The sequence below is a fragment of the Urocampus carinirostris genome, chromosome 17, assembly GCF_059441175.1.
Source record: "Urocampus carinirostris isolate Australia breed hairy pipefish chromosome 17, RoL_Ucar_1.0, whole genome shotgun sequence".
In the NCBI taxonomy this organism is placed as follows: Eukaryota; Metazoa; Chordata; class Actinopteri; order Syngnathiformes; family Syngnathidae; genus Urocampus; species Urocampus carinirostris.
In genome coordinates, this window is record NC_142365.1 from 32,052,156 (window position 1) to 32,068,936 (window position 16,781).

Here is a 16,781-nt window from a genome sequence, read left to right on the forward strand (position 1 = left end):
TTTACGCCTTTGCAAAAGGCAAATTGAAGTGTAATATTATTGTTGTTTATCCGACTGCAAACATTTTAAGCCACCAATGAAACTATGCAACAAGACAAATGTTACACAAAAAACTTCTGTGTTTCTCTTTTGCATTCTGTGTAGTTTGTGGTGAGGTCAATGGCAAAAAGTCTGTTCTCATGTTTGTGTCATTACAGCATGCCATATGACACTAACACGCCCACAAAGACAAGAAAACACACAATAGCTTACATCATTCAGTGTGTTTGTGTGTTCCACTTGAACACCGCACTCTTTACACTGATGAGTCATTTTCCCACAAAGGACAGTGAGAAAATGCTCTAAGTGCTTTTGAAGGCCAGCTGACATCACACAAACACACTGTCACATCACTTTAATCTGGGAAAAAAACAGATTTCACATTAGCCAAATTATTTCAATGTCCGTCTACCGCATAGGTGGAATGTAGTGCTTTTACTGTATTTGGACATCCCTGTTATTAAGGAGTGATTGTTTGAAAAAAAAAAAAAAAAAAACCTCTTCCTCGAACATTCAAAATCCAGTTGGCTGCAGTTTTAACAAAGTCTCTTGTTCATTGGATCACTTCTTTTACCTTATAAATATATATATATATATATATATATATATATATATATATATATATATATATATATATATATGTTCCGTCAGTACATGTGAACGGAGCGAAAAAATCCAAAAGAGAATGCTGGTTTGTTGTAGTGCCTGGGCATGCTCTCAACGCAGTACCATAGAGTCTTGGATAGCTGGAATAATCTTTCATAGGTAAAAATGTTTTTCCTCTATTTTTTTCATTATTTAATCTTGTTGAGAGCTTTAATAGCTCCAGTCCCTCTTGGTGGCTTATATTGTTTTACTGGTTTTTAGATTTTGTATTCTGTGCACCTTTTTCCGAGTCCCTCTGTAGTTCTTCTTTGCGCCGCTGCCGGCGTGTGGCACTGTGAGAGGTCACCCAGCATCCACCCCGAAGAAGAAATCCACTTCCTCTTCCTAGTTTGAGTGTAATTATCCTACCCTGTATCTCCAGCTCGCTAAGAACTTTGACATTTTTATTGTTTAATATCTCATGCATCCATTCAATATGTTTGGTGTAAAATGTAAAAAGGGGGCGAGCCGTTTCATTTAAAATGAAACTGGAATAGCTTGATGCTGTCGAGAAAATGGTTGGATCGCTTGTTTTCGGCCACTTTTTACCACGGAGAAGGAAGTCGCCTAACTCTTGAAGCTGTTCTTCCAAATGTCAGTTTAACATAACTTTATTTATCTTTATAGAGCATATTATTTTGTGAAATGTTTACTTTTTAGTACAAACCAATACAGGTTACTTATACAAGCCTTAAACATATTTATATAAACCTTAAACATACATTCGATATAAAATATAGCACTGAAGCAACTTATTATCTAGTTCGTAATAAGGGCAGCGTCAGTATATACAGCTGTATATATATATATATATATATATATATATATATATATATATATATATATATATATATATATATATATATACACAGGTATATTGCCTTAACGGGGACGTTGGCCCAACCAATATGGCCTTCATATAGGCATGCTAGTTAGCAGGCTGCTAAGGAGCAGGGTGCTACAGCGCGCCAATGGATCTGGTCTTCTATATGCATCTGTGCCATCAAACCACCACCTTTTGCCGTCACTGTTTGCCAATCAGCCATTTAGTATAAAACCACCTTGTCCTTTGCTGGTTACTCTCTTCACTTAATGCTTTTTTGTTAGCTCTTTCGTTGACTCTTTTTCAGTCAGGGGAAGTTAGTTGGACATTTCAGTTGCTTCCTTTCTTAGCTATTCTATTACGTTCTTCGGTTTGGCCTACTTCTGCTAGTCCCTTGTCCTGGTTCTTTGAGTTTTGTATAAGTTCTGTCACTCAACTGTTAATACCTTACCTTTTTTGACTCTAATCATGCTCCAGCTCACTCAGGCTTCCATTTTACTTTTTATTTAATACCTGATAAAGTGTTGAAAGTTCTTCCAATTACAATTTACCACTGGGAAACACTACCTTAGTTTTTTAGAAGGCCTGTAATGTCCACAATCCTTGCAATAGAATACATTTCATAGTGCTCTGTTTAGGTATAACATGCAACTGTCCTCTTGGGTGCAAATCGAAGGGGGTGTTGATGCTTTATCGGACAATCTAATAAAAGATGAGGGTTCAAGATTTATTTTATCAGCGTACAATAAAAGCCATCCTCTGCATAAAACTCAGGGGATTGGGGTGTTGGAGTTTGCTTTTTATTTTCTTCATCATTAAGACATTCAACTATAGACAAGTGTGATTTGCTATACTAATTACATGCATAGATAGAGAAGCTACATGACCTTTCTTTCCTATGTCAACGTCATTTTTAGAAAAGCGTCTTATTCGGCTCTTCACGAAAGAGCTGGTTCTTTCGGCACCCAAACGGCTCCTCAGATGTTTTTGTTGCTTTCAATTTATGCCAATTATGTAACATTATCCACAAAATGAGTTGAAGGGGGAAAAAAGAACTAGACAAAAAGAATTGGAAGGGAAAATAAGAGAAGCAGGGAAAAAGTAAAAAGCTAGCAACAAAGGACAAAGTAGTAACAAAATCAAAAAGGAGATAAAACTAAAAAGCGCATTGTTTTGGGGTTGTCTTTGAATGCTCTTGTGTTGCATTAAAATAATTTGAAAATCTATGGAATATAAGACAATTTTTTGCCAACATTGTACTTCCTCTAAAAATTGTGATTAAATACAGTTCTGTATTGTGCAACCAACTAAATCCACAAAATGTTTGTTATATGTAACAAAAGATTATTTTCAAAAATGTTAATGTCATGTCACACTAGTTGTTATGTTAAAACAAATGAAATATTATTTGCAATATTACATTAGCCAATTCATTCAAATATAAAAAACCAGTATTTCCGGAAAGCCAGCAGAATGTAATTTGATTTTGTTCATTAGTTTTGGACCTATTTGATGATGTGGAAGATTGCTGTTTCGCAGTTATTCCAAGCAATTCTCAGAGTTTTTGTGATTACTCAGACTTGTGGAAGCTTAGGGGATCATTGTGGTCCACCACTGAAAGTGAAGATTCGGTGTATGTGTGTGTGTGTGCGCGTGAATATATATATATATATATATATATATATATATATATATATATATATATATACATATATTGATTGATTGATTATTGCTCCAGCGAAGGTCGGGGGGTCCCGTCCCTGTGCGTTGAGCCGACCAGATGAACCAGGTTTTTCCAATGCTGGCGGTCTTGTGCCAGCTGTTCTGCATCCTCTACAGCAACTCCGTGTTGTTGGAGGTCGCCCGCAACGACGTCGAGCCATCGAGTGCGGGGTTTCCCTCGTGGTCGTCTCCAGCCTGCTGCCTTTGGGTCAAACTGGAGAATGGCTCGTGTCGGATGGTCTGGTGGTAGACGAAGGACATGGCCAAACCAGCGGGTGCGGCGTTGTGCGACCAAGGAAGATGCTCGGGGCTGGCACGTGCGGGCTCTAAGCTCTTTATTGGAGACTCGTTGGGGCCACCTGATGTTCTCGATGGTTCTGAGAGCCCTGCTATCAAAACCGTCGATTCTTGTGGCCAGGGTGTCGTTCAGGGGCCATGTTTCTGAGCCATAAAGCAGGATAGAGAGTACGGCGAGGTTGTAAATGCGGAGCTTCGTCTTGCGTGCGATGGTCTGGTGCCGCCAGAGTGGTTTCCAGAGAGACTGCAGAGCAGATGCTGCCAGGGCTCTTCTGCGGAGAATCTCTGGTTTTAGGTCCCCATTGTGTGTCACCATGGACCCCAGATACACAAAGCTCTTGACAGGCTCTACGATGTCGCTACCAATTTGGATGGGAAGTGGATCTGGTCCATCACCAACATACATGAACTTGGTTTTCGTCCAACTCACTTGGAGGCCAAGCCGCGCTGCCTCTTCGCTGTAAATGCCCAGAGCGTCTTTCAGTTGGCTTTAGGAAGTGCTGAGCATGATGGTGTCGTCAGCATACTCCAGGTCAGTCAGGTGGTAGTTGCCGAAAGACACTCCGGGGATGCGCTCACTAACCCTGAACATCAGATGGTCGATGATGCAATTAAAAAGGTCGGGAGCGGCCACGCAGCCTTGACGAACGCCGCTGGAGATAGTAAACCAGTCGGAATCAATGCCGTTGATACGGACACAGCTCTCTGCATTGCTGTAGAGTAGCTTGAACAGGGCTATGATCTTGGGTGGTGCTCCGAGAGCTTGGAGGATGTTCCACAGTGAAGAGTGGCAGACGGTGTCAAAGGCGGCCTTCAGATCAATGAATCCGATATATAGATGGCGATCTTTACGGAATTCACGGGTCTTCTCTATCAGCAAACGGACGGCAGAGATGTGGTCCGTTGTGGAGCGGTTGGGCATAAAGCCAGCCTGCTGGGGACGGCGGCAGCTTCTGATTGCTGGAAGGGCACGGCTGAGCAAGATCCTGGTAAAGACCTTGCCCGGGATGGAGAGTAAGGTTATACCTCTGTGATTTCCACAGACAAGCCTGTCACCCTTGCATTTCCAGAAGGGCATGATGACTCCTCTGGTCCAGTCGGTGGGCAGCTGCTCCGATTCCCACACCTGGTTGAATAGGCAGGTTAGCCACTCCACCATGCCATCACCGCCGGCCTTGAGCATCTCGCCGGTAATGGCACAGATGCCGGGGGCTTTCTTTGTGTTCAGCTTCTTCAGAGCAGCTCTCACTTCCTCGGGTGTTACAGGGTCTGTGCAGCAGGCGTCGCTAGGAGGTGCTGTGTTTGCAGCCACTAGGAGGGTGGGATCAGCCGGGATGGTGCTGTGCTGCAAGAGGAGGCTAAAGTGCTCCTTCCAGCGCGCGAGACAGTTGGCTTCTGTCATGATGAGGTTGCCGTCTGAGTCTTTTACCAGGGCTGTCTTTATGTGTGGGCCGCTACGGGCTTGGCGTAGTAGACTGAATACGCGGCTCATGTTGTTGTTGTTGGCCGCGGACTCAAGCTGTTGGGCTTCTGCCTGCCAAAACCTCTCCCTATCTTCAGCAATGGCCACATTGCGCAGGCGGTTCAGTCTCCGATACTCCTCGGAGCCGGGCCTCACGCCGCTGGTCTATGATGTTTAGTGTCCTCTCTGATATCCAGGGCTTTCTCGGGGAGGATCGCGGGCGTCCGAGGACATTGTGAGCAGACTGGAGGAAACTTTCCTTGAAGGCCGCCCAGTCTGTCAGCTTGTCAGGAGTCAGGGCATCGAGAGTGCGGCGGATGAAGCAACTGAAGTCTCTGGCGATGTTGGGGTCGCTGAGTCGGGAGGAGTCGGGGCGAGGCAGAGTCTTGTGCTGGTTGGCTCGGAGCTTTAGCTTGAGCTGGGCCACCAGCAGACGATGGTCTGTGTTGCCAAGCTGTGCTCCTCTGAACACCCGGCAGTTGGTTACAAACGACTTCCAGCGTCGTGATATCAGGATGTGGTCCAATGCCTTCCTGGTTCTGCCATCTGGGCTGTACCACGTCCAGTGATGGATGCATTTCCGGGGAAACCAGGTGTCAGCAACACAAAGGTTGTTTTGGTGGCAGAGGAGGAGGAGGCGGTTGCCATTGTCGTTTGTTGTGCTGTCAACGAAGGTGGTGCCGACAGGTGAGCCGGGGGGCCGATCATTGCTGGATAGAGTGGCGTTGGCATCAGTGAGGATGATGGTGACATCGTGTGGTGGGGCTTGGTCGACAGCCTGGTGGAGTTGGTCAAAGAACGCGTCCTTCGCATCCTCATCAGCGACATCAGTGGGGGCGTAGGCGACGATCACTGTCATCTTGCCGTGATGGTGGAGGAAGCGAGCAGACAGTAGTCTGTCGCTTATTGGTGTCCAGCTGATGAGGGACCTCCGGAGGGCTTTTGGAATGGCGAGAGCCACACCGTAAAGGCCGGTCCGACTCTCGGGGCCACTCCAGATGTAGCAATGGTTGCCAGCTGTTGTTTCACCATTGCCTTGCCATCGTACTTCACAGAGCCCTGCCAGGGTGATGTTATAGCGACAGAGATCTCGGGACAGCAGGGTGGCAGCTCCGGGGCGAAGGAGTGTCTGGACATTCCAGGTGGCGACACGGGTCTTACGACGAAGGTCGATCCGTACTCGTTGGTCGAGGGCAGGCTGGGGTCCGTTACCGTGTTGGTCAGTCCGGCTTCTTTCTCTAGTCAGTTTCGTAACAAAGGGGGTTTTCTCCTGGGTGAGTTGTTAGCCCTCTGCAGGATAGTCGGTTGGTGGGGCTGCCACCTCACAGCGTACCGACACGCTGGGGTCTTTGTTTGTCTGGAACCTACCCCGGAGACCGGCCCGCCATGGGTGACCCTACCAGGAGCAAGCTCCCGACGGTATCGCTCTCCAGGGTCACTGGAACACGCAAGCCCCCTCGCCGCATCAAGGCCAGACCCATCCGAGGGGGATATATATATATATATATATATATATATATATATATATATATATATATTTATATATCCAAGATCTGCACCGCTTATCCTCAGTAGGATCGCGGGGGTGCTGGAGCCCATCTCAGCTATCTCCGGCAGTGGGCAGGGGGACATCCTGAACTGGTTGCCAGCTAGTCACATGGCACACAGAGACATACAAACTCACTCGCTCATTCACACCGAGGGACAATTGGGACCGGCCAATTAACCTTACATGCATGTTTTTCGGAATGTGGGAGGAAACCGGAGAGCCCGGAGGAAACCCACGCAAGCACGGGGAGAATATGAAAACTCCACACAGGAGGTTTGATCTCGTGTCGAACACGCCCTAACCACTGCGCCGCCGTGCTGCCACTATATATATATATATATATATATATATATATCTCATCTCATCAGCCGTACAGCTTATCCTCATTAGGGTCGCGGGGGGGCTGGAGCCCATCCCAGGGTAGTGGGCAGGGGACACCCTGAACTTGTTGCCAGCCAATCGCAGGGCACACAGGGACAGACAACTCATTCGCTCATTCACACCTAGGGACAATTTGGACCGGCCAATTAACCTGAAATGCATGTTTTTGGAACGTGGGAGGAAACCGGAGTGCCCGGAGGAAACCCACGCAAGCACGGAGAGAACATACAAACTCCGCACAGGAAGTCTGGAGCTGGATTTGAACCCACGACAGGTTCCCATGACATGAATAAAAAAAAAGACAAAAGGAAAACGGCAGCATGCGTGTAACTCACTTTTTCTCCCTGCCTTTTGCACTCCATGTATGGAAGCCTATTTTGTTATTTGAGTACTATTTGTCCTAATTTTCACAAAGTAAAATAAAAGAATCCATTTTCTAGCAATTATGCATTTTTTCAACTAACTCGGACCGCGACGCCTTCCTAAAACTGGATTTTGTGCACAAGCCTCTTGTGCCTGTCCAGGACGTGCCGCCTAGCGAAGCCCTTGACGCAAGCCGCCGTGCTGCGCTATATATATATATATGTATATACAGTATATACACACACACATATATAAAATATGTATATATATAATTTTACGATTTTTTTTTTATATAAATATGTGTGTGAGTCCATGGCCGAGATTCAACTATACTGGACTGTCTCAGAAAATTAGAATATTGTGATAAAGTTCTTTATTTTCTGTAATGCAATTAAAAAAACAAAAATGTCATACATTCTGGATTCATTACACATCAACTGAACTATTTCAAGCCTTTTATTATTTTAATATTGCTGAATTTGGCTTACAGCTTAAGAAAACTCAAAAATCCTATCTCAAAATATTAGAATATCATGAAAAAGTATACAAGTAGGCTATTCAACTAATCACCTGAATCATCTAATTAACTCGAAACACCTTGCGAGGTTTCCTGAGCCTTAAAAACACTCAGCTTGGTTCAGTAAACTAAATCACAAGTATGGGGAAGACTGCTGATCTGACTGCTGTCCAGAGGACCATCATTGATACCCTCCATCAGGAGGGTAAGACACAAAAAGAAATTTCTCAAAGAGCAGGCTGTTCACAGAGTGCAGTTTCAAAGCATATCCACAAAAAGTCTGTTGGAAGGGAAAAACGTGGCCGGAAATGCTGCACAACCAAGAGAGATGACCGCAGCCTTAACAAAATTGTGAAGAAGAGCCGCTTCCAGAATTTGGGGGAGCTTCAAAGACAGTGGGCTGAAGCTGGAGTCCAGGTATCAAAAGCCACAGTTCACAGACGTGTCCGGGAAATGGGCTACAATATCCGTATTCCCATGGTCAAGCCACATCTGAACTCAAGACAACGGAAGAAGCGTCTGACTTGGGCTATGGAGAAGAAGCACTGGACAGTTGGAGAGTGGTCCAAAGTCCTCTTTTCAGACGAAAGCAAGTTTTGCATTTCATTTGGAAGTCAAGGCGCCAGAGTCTGGAGAAAGGCTGGAGAGGAGCAAAATCCAAGTTGCTTGAAATCCAGTGTGAAGTTCCCACAGTCAGCAATAGTTTGGGGAGCCATGTCAGCTGCTGGTGTTGGTCCACTGTGTTTCATCAAGTCCAGAGTAAATGCAACTGTGTACCAAGAGATTTTAGAGCACTACATGCTTCCATCTGCTGAAAAGCTCTATGGAGATGAGGATTTCATTTTCCAGCATGATCTGGCACCTGCCCACAGTGCAAAAACCACCAGTTACTGGTGCACTGACCATGGCATCACTGTCCTTGATTGGCCTGCTAATTCCCCTGACCTGAACCCCATCGAGAATTTGTGGGGTATAGTTAAGAAGAAGATGAAAGACACCAGACCTACAAATGCAAATGAGCTGAAGGCCGCTATCGAAGCATCAATAACACCTCAGCAATGCCACAGGCTGATTGCCTCCATGCCACGCCGGATTGATGCAGTAATCCGTGCAAAAGGATTCCCAACCAAGTACTGAGTGCATCAATGGACATTTTCAAATGTTTGATTTAGTTTTGCTGTTATAAAATTATTTTTTTACTTGGTCTGAGGAAGTATTCTAATATTTTGAGATAGGATTTTTGAGTTTTCTTAAGCTGTAGGCCAAATTCAGCAATATTAAAATAATAAAAGGCTTGAAATAGTTCAGTTGATGTGTAATGAATCCAGAATGTATGACATTTTTGTTTTTTTAATTGCATTACAGAAAATAAAGAACTTTATCACAATATTCTAATTTTCGGAGACAGTCCAGTAGTTTACAGTCACTCTGTTAAACTAACATACACCATTTTTGCTATATGTTTCTAAAGAATATTTTGTAAGACAGCTCATAAACAATCGATGTTAACTGTTAAAACACTTTATGATAAACCCACAGAACATACTGTAAACACCCTTAACGGCAGCCAAGCACATTCATCTGATTGGGTAGGAGGACCTCTGTACACAAGGCACGCTCTCCTCTCTGCTCGCGCTTGCAGCGCTGAAGGGAAATGCATCTAGAAACTTTTAGTTCGAAATATTTTGTGACATTTTAAAACGAGAAATGTTTACACGTAGTTTTTAAACAAATATTTCTAGAAGAAGTCTTAGAACTACCTTAAATAGTTACTGCAGGAGGGAAACATGGCATTTTGTTGAAAGGGACACAGGCACTGGCATTATTTCCTAAATTTGAAAATCAAATAAACCCAGTGAAATAAAATGAAAAAATACTTTTCGTCTAGAGAAAGGGTTTTGCGGTGTTAATTTTTGTCTTAAAATATATAGTGTGACTCTCGCTCACAAAAATAATGAAAACAAAATAATTTGGAGTTATGGCTCTTTGCGTCAAAAGTTTCTGACGCCTGCTACAGAACAAAATCTTCTATAGCCCTTCAAAAATTAGTCAAAATGGCAAATTGGCTAGCATCGGCTTCACACAAGTGAAAGGTCTGGCATTGAATGAGTTAAATATCTTTTGGAATCCCTTTTGATACAAAAAGTCATTACAAAACTAATCTTTCAGGAAAAGCGTCAGACATTTTTTCTCTGCTCTTTTGAGCATGAGTGAAACGAGGCCCACTTGAGATGGCAGTTGGTCCTTTGAGTTCTTATCCTTTCCAGGATGGAAAATTGAGATGGAGACGACTACAATGGACATAAAATGATGCTACAAAAGCATGAATGGGTTTTCCTCATTGAGAAAGCAAATGTTACATCCTGCCGCGAGAGAAACTCTAAAAAAAAATGGGGGGTAGGGTCAGCAGATGTGCCACAATCATAACTATGAAATTGGATTCATATTTAGAAATGTATACTGCTCCCCTACTGATGTGATATTTGTTGGTTGTGCGTCTTATTGTTGAACCCTTGTTCCATATTTAAAATGTCAATATTCAGTAAAAATGAGACAGAATATTCAAACGAATTTTGATTTTAATTTTGCCAATAAATCAGCACAGATAAGTCAGCTTAGTTTGTATACATTCACACTACTTAGATCTTCCTAGCGGCTGAATAGGTGACAGTAGTTGGTAATTCTAGCTTTTATGTTATCAACACAAAATTATTTCAATTATTCAACTTTTGGTAATGCATTTCATATGTCTAGGCCAGGGGTGTCAAATTCAAAGACAGGACTTAAAACAAATGGCTAGATGGTATAAATTAAGCATTGTAAGTGACTAGCGTTGTTGAATGAGCGGCTATAATTAAAATGTATTGACAACGTAAACTGAACACAATACCAACATATGATATAAAATGTATTATTGAATGTCCCTCTAAGCCTGATTCCACATCAGATACACCAGAGTTTCCCCCATCGTGAATTTCTGCATTCATTTGTATCTTTCAGGACAACTTTGTTTTCTCCAATCTCTAACTCTCGTCTCTGATACCATGAGTAAAAGTAGTGGGAGAAAATCTACTGCCTCTTCATAGCTCATCTACATCACTGGTGGGCTAGTGGTTAGGATTCACCGCTCACTGCCGCAACCCGGTTCCGATTCCTGTTGCGTTTAATTTTTTGTGATTGTGGTCAGCGGTATTTGTCCACTGATTATTCATTGTACAAATACAATATACTATCGTCAAACTTGCACCGAACTTTGAGTTAATTTCTAGTTAAAAAAGTACTCTATACACATATAAATATGGCTAAATACAGGAATGCTTGAATTTAGAATAAAACCTAATTGTGATATTTTCAGACCTGCATTGCAATTTTGATGCGTTTTCCTATTTTGAGAGAAAAGTGCATTTCTGTGTTCTTTTTGGCGAGAACTTACACACACTGACATGCAAACTTGCCCTGAGATGACATTATTACGGACAGAGTGTACGACTATAACAAAATAACTACGAAGCTAAAAATAAAACAGAATAACTGTTGAATAAATGGCCTTTAATGCCATTTTACAGAAGTACAACAAAATTAGAGGAATCCTCCTTTCAGTATAAGAAAGTGATTTAGCAAGCGTCCGGTTAGCTGGACACTCACGTCAAGTAACTGACTTCTGCAAGGTCTTTGCAATGATTAAAATATTAAAATGTAGCTAAAGGTCATCCGTATAATGGGTAATGGATGTGGAGTTGGTGACTATCCGCGTTTGGCAGTGGTGGTGTAACTGTTAACTGCTTTCTCCTTCGACGTTGCCTCAGTCCATTCCCGGACGTGATAACGGTCCACGGAGCACCAACTGGTGATCAGCATTTCTTTGAGCTCTTCTGACTTCCCTCAGTCAGATTTCACAGAATTTGTTTTCAATGTACTAGTCGCTAAACTTACCCAAAAAATAAGTGGGTTACTGACAAGCCAAAGAATGGAGTAGACTTTAAAATTCCCCTCTAGCCTCTTGGGAGCGTGATAAAAATCTGTGTTTTTTGTTTTTTGTTTATTTTATTAAAAATGTCTCAGGGCACTCCATATGCTGAAAATGTTTAAAAATTGCCAAAATGAGCTTCATGCTTTCTTTTCGAGTTTAAATTCACAGTCTTAAGTTTTTCTTATTGCTTGTCACCAAACCTCTGGAGATAGTACAGATTCATTTTGGTAAATAGTTTGGTTGGAATGCAATGCTTGGAATGAATTATTAAATGTCCCTGTACCACACCATATAAAAAAAGAAAAGTAATGTGCTTCCACTGGTTAAAAACACTGATTTAAATAGACAAATCTGCTAACAATTTTTTGCGAGGATGTATATGTGACCAACTTATGGAAAGCAGATGTTTTAAAACGGAAATGAACAGAAACATAAGACGAATATTTTTGAAACATTGCCAACATTCTCTGTATGGGATTTTAAGCTAAGGAAAATAGCTAAGGAAACGAAACGCTAATCAATGAGCAATCCTTTGTGAATACAAATGTTTTTAAACTTCGGGGATTAGTTTCGTCACTAGGGCTGCACCTAACGAATATATTTTTATATTCTACTTGTCAACCAACGATTAAAACGATTTAAATAATCTTGATTTAATTAAATAAAACAAATATTCTGTATTGTAGATTATATTCATTGGTCAATTGCAAAGTCTGAAAAGTACCTAATGATTTTCTACAGTTTTGACAACTGACGCCTTTTTATAGCAAAATATACGCGTTTAGAATGTACAACGCATGTCATCAATTCTACTTGCTTGAATGTTTCTTAAATCTTAGAGAGGCGAGTCAGACTCTGTTTTGTTCAACTGACCCACGGGCTTTAAGTCATTAAACATCCGTGCATCACACAGGTACATGATATGCAAGGTCTGCTTTGCAAATTTTGCAGGATTTTTTTCAATTTGCTGTAAATGCTCCTAAACTTTAGAAATGTTGGTACGGATACATGATGTTGACGCCATCATTTCATTATGTTACCACCCGAGACAGATGCTATTGCACATGAATGACTATTGGCAGAGTGTCAGGACTGGTATAAAGTGCACCCAAATGCGTAACGTTTAAAACAATGCCTGATTGAGGGATCGGTGAGAGGAAAAAGACCGTGATCTGGTGCAGGAAGCCCTCGCGAACAAAGCTTGGTCGGAGATCAGAACAAGACGGGTAGCTGGGACAGGAGACGGAGCGTGGTTGGAGATCAGACAAGTCGGGTAGCCAGGACGGGAGAGCGGAGCGTGGATCAGAGATCGGAACAAGTCGGGCAGCCGAGACAGGAGACGGAGCGAGGTCGGGGATCGGAACAAGTTGAGTAGCCGGGACGGGAGACGGAGCGTGGTCGGAGATCGGATCAAGTCAGGTAACTGGAGACGATCGGGAAGCCAGGCACAGGGGATTAATACAGAAAACAGGGGACGAAATCGAGCAGGATACAGGATCAGGTCGGGAACAGAACGGGAGCCGGAGTCAAAAATGCTTGCCTTGCATGTGTGGAACTTCGCTGATGGACTGACCAGGAGTGAACATGAATGACGCGCTTAAATAGGAGGATGACTAGGCAACGAGTGGCAACTGGGGCTGAAAGAGTGAGCGTAGGTGATGGTGTTTAATATACACCGAAACTTTGAGTTCTTTTTAGGTAAAAGGAAAATATGCATTATACATAAAAAATATGGTCATTCCTGTCGCGAACGCGAATTTAAGACCCTCGCAAAACTTTGACAGATTAGCAATATCTTAAACCCCAATGCTGAACCTCAAAATTTATTTTAAAGCACTGCTTATTATTAATAATAATAATAACAATAATACTAAACATTAATAAAAAAAACATTACATTTTGTTCTATAAAAATATATTTTTTTGAAAGACAGGCTTTTAAAACTTAGCGTAGTTTTGCATAGTATTGGCTATTTGCTTTCAGAGAGTTATTTTGGTGAACTGGGAGGATTTTAAAAGCCGCACAGCGTCCTCCACAGTAACCACTTTATCCGCTTCTTGCACGAGGGTAGTAATTTGACGGTCCTGGGGACCGTTCGGAGCCACTGTTCGTGCAACCCGCCACTTTGCTGGACCGTACTGTGCCAACCGTTTGGAAAGATGAGTGTATTGACTTTAGCATAGAATCTTTGCCCAGTTTAACAAGTTTTATTGAATGCTTACAACTAAGGATGCTCCACAACGTTTTTTCCTACTGATAACCAATTAAAAACTTGCTTCTATATGCAGTTACTAATAACCAATAACGTTTTTCTTGGCATACATTATCTATAAAACAATAAAAATACTTGCAAAATCAAACTATTTATATGTGTGTCTTCATCTCGTTTCTAATTCTAATTACAAGACTAAACAACTTTCATAATTGTCTCGAAAAAGTTGGAGACTATGGTTTGACTTTCTCATTCAGCCAAGACTTACTTTGTTTGTCAATACCTGAGAGCTACTTTTTACTACGAATTAGCGCAAAGGGCATCCGGTTTGATATGCATTTCTATAAAAACAACGTATCATATTATTACGTTACTATGGTACTATGAGGTTAATTATGCAATGTAGGGTTAAATAGACTGAGTCAATTATCAAAAATATATTTTTACGAGAAAACCACAATGACCCAGCATTGGTGATGTATTTTAAGAAAAGGTCCCCTCTCCGAAGGAAAAGCCCTGGTACACACGAGCACTATGTTGGAGACCACTGCTATTAAGGCTATAATAACAAGAAATTGTTATAAGCGCAATAATACTAATATATAGACATCGCAGAAAGTGGATGTAAGTAAGCCAATATGTGTGTTAATTAAGTAAAAGTATGTAACTTCGAAATATCATATACCCATCCATCTATTCATTTTCTTCTACTTGGAGTTGGGGGCAGCAGCCTCAGCAGAGAAGCCCAGACCTCCCTATACCCAGCTAATTAATCCAGCTAATCTGGCAGCATCCCAAGATGTTTCGGAGCCAGCCTAGAGACTTAGTTTTTTCATGGTGTCCTGGGTCAGCCTGTTTCTTTACCCAGGGATCGGTGCGCCAACGACCCCACCTTTGGTTGCTCCTCCGCAATGTGCGCACTCGACCTCTTTAGCCCCTCCCAAAGGTGGTGAGCCATATAGTTAGCATGCATCACTAATTACAATTTACAACCTTGATTTCAAATACCCAAACAGGCAATAAATCCTAATGAGTATATCAAACCCATTCTTGTAACCCTTATTTCACCTTTGTTTGCAGGCTTAATCATAATGTTTCTGTAAAATTCGCCTAAAATCCCAATCTAAGACACACTTACAATAATTGAATGTTTTTGAACTGTTCGAAGATTATGGAAGATTTTGGTCTTTTTTAAAAGGTAACACTCTAAAGTTTTGTCCCAAACTAATATAATCACAGCAAGTGCTACTAATCTGAACACTCAGAAATAGAAGGTTTTCATTCTCACCAGGTTTTTTTTTTTTTTGCAATCTAATACCTGGAGATGAGTGTAGCAAGGGCATCTTAGTTGGAAAACAGGTGAGACAATAGCTTGAAGACTTACCTGGTTCCTTGTCAAAATTGATTACAATCTGAAAAACTAAGCATTGTATTTTACACATTTTACCACGGGTAGGTTCCAAAACTGGCCATTTGGACATGACCACTTTACAGCACAAAAACCGCTGGAACTCTGTGTTTTACGATGGCCAATATTTTGGACATTTTGAAAGAGTTGTAAATGTTTGATTTTCCGCATCCCTATCGCTATTACTACTGGTTTAAGATATTTACAGCTAAATGAAACGATTAATACAGGCCCCCTTGAGCTAATGCGGGCTGTGGACCGTGAAAAAAAGCCTGGAATTAGGTTGTGTCAATCAAAAATTCGAGGCTAACGGCTGTATTGGAAAATATTTTACAAGACTGTTTGTTTGTAAATGGGAATTATGTGGTGAAACAGACTAGTTGCATCAAGGAACGCCCAACGATGCAGAAATGCTTCTAGGGGGATTTTTTTTTTTATCTGTTGGCATTATCCTTTGTTTTAGAGTAAATATTTTACACTGTTGGATTCCATGGACAGTCCTGGAGTCTATGTTTGCAGAGAATCATCTCATTAGCTGACTACCAGGGGACGTTATTGGTGATCTATCCCAGCTTTATAGTTTTCGGGCATCTTGATTTAGACTGAGGATGATGTTTTTGTGAGGAGTACATTTTGAAATGGTCATCATAAATCCCAAGAGTTTAAGCTTTCAAATAAAATGTGGCATGACGTATTTCTTTGGCTGGTGACATCGGACAGGCCCGTTAAATTACAACCTAGCCTTGAAATCCTAATCCAATATTTGAAACCCCTTATTTTAAAGCATAACCTAGTTTTTAAAAGCTTAGTAGAAAAATCTGTTTTGGTTTAAAACATTCACAGTCAGGAATGACACTCAGAAAAGGCTATAATACCTGGTCTTAAATGTAACTAAAATATCTAACAGTCATTTGGAGACCTAAACTCAAGTTCAAAAACCAAACTTAAAACACTGCTTATCAACTCATTCAATGCAATTCTACTTAAATGCGAAATTGAAGTTTCACCTGAAGTTGTTATTGGTACTAAATGTGTTTATTGTAAACTTTAAGAGGCTGGAGTGCGAAAAGCCTAATGAGCTGGGAATATGTCCAGGTAGTCCCTCACCTCTGAATGCTTCTTGTGCTGGCGTACCCATGTGTTACTGGTTCTTGCATTTTGAGACGACCTTGACCATGTTGTCACCTGACCTGTAAACATAATATTCCCCCAAAAAAATCACTGAAACTGAATTGAGCTAATGCCAAAAAAGAGGACGCATGTTCATGTTCATTGAAAAATGACAAATAAAAAGAAACCAGTCACTGAGAATCATTTTTCATTCATTTAAAAAACAAAATGCCATGTGTTCACAAAAAGCTACAGGTTAATTTTCATATGAATTGTATTCCAA

The 16,781-nt window shown here is 41.6% G+C and overlaps 1 protein-coding gene across 2 annotated transcripts in view; it reads right to left on the reverse strand.

Annotated features, from left to right (window-relative positions):
• Positions 1–16,781, reverse strand: part of jade2 (jade family PHD finger 2) — a 182,423-nt gene that overhangs the window by 110,788 nt on the left and 54,854 nt on the right. The window contains exon 3 of one of the 2 annotated variants that reach the window (XM_088320901.1): positions 16,496–16,578. The exons of the other annotated variant lie outside the window; for it this stretch is intronic. Within the exon in view, the coding sequence (XP_088177027.1) occupies positions 16,496–16,578 (83 nt within the window). The remainder of the gene's footprint in view (positions 1–16,495; positions 16,579–16,781) is intronic. 2 annotated transcript variants of the gene reach the window in all.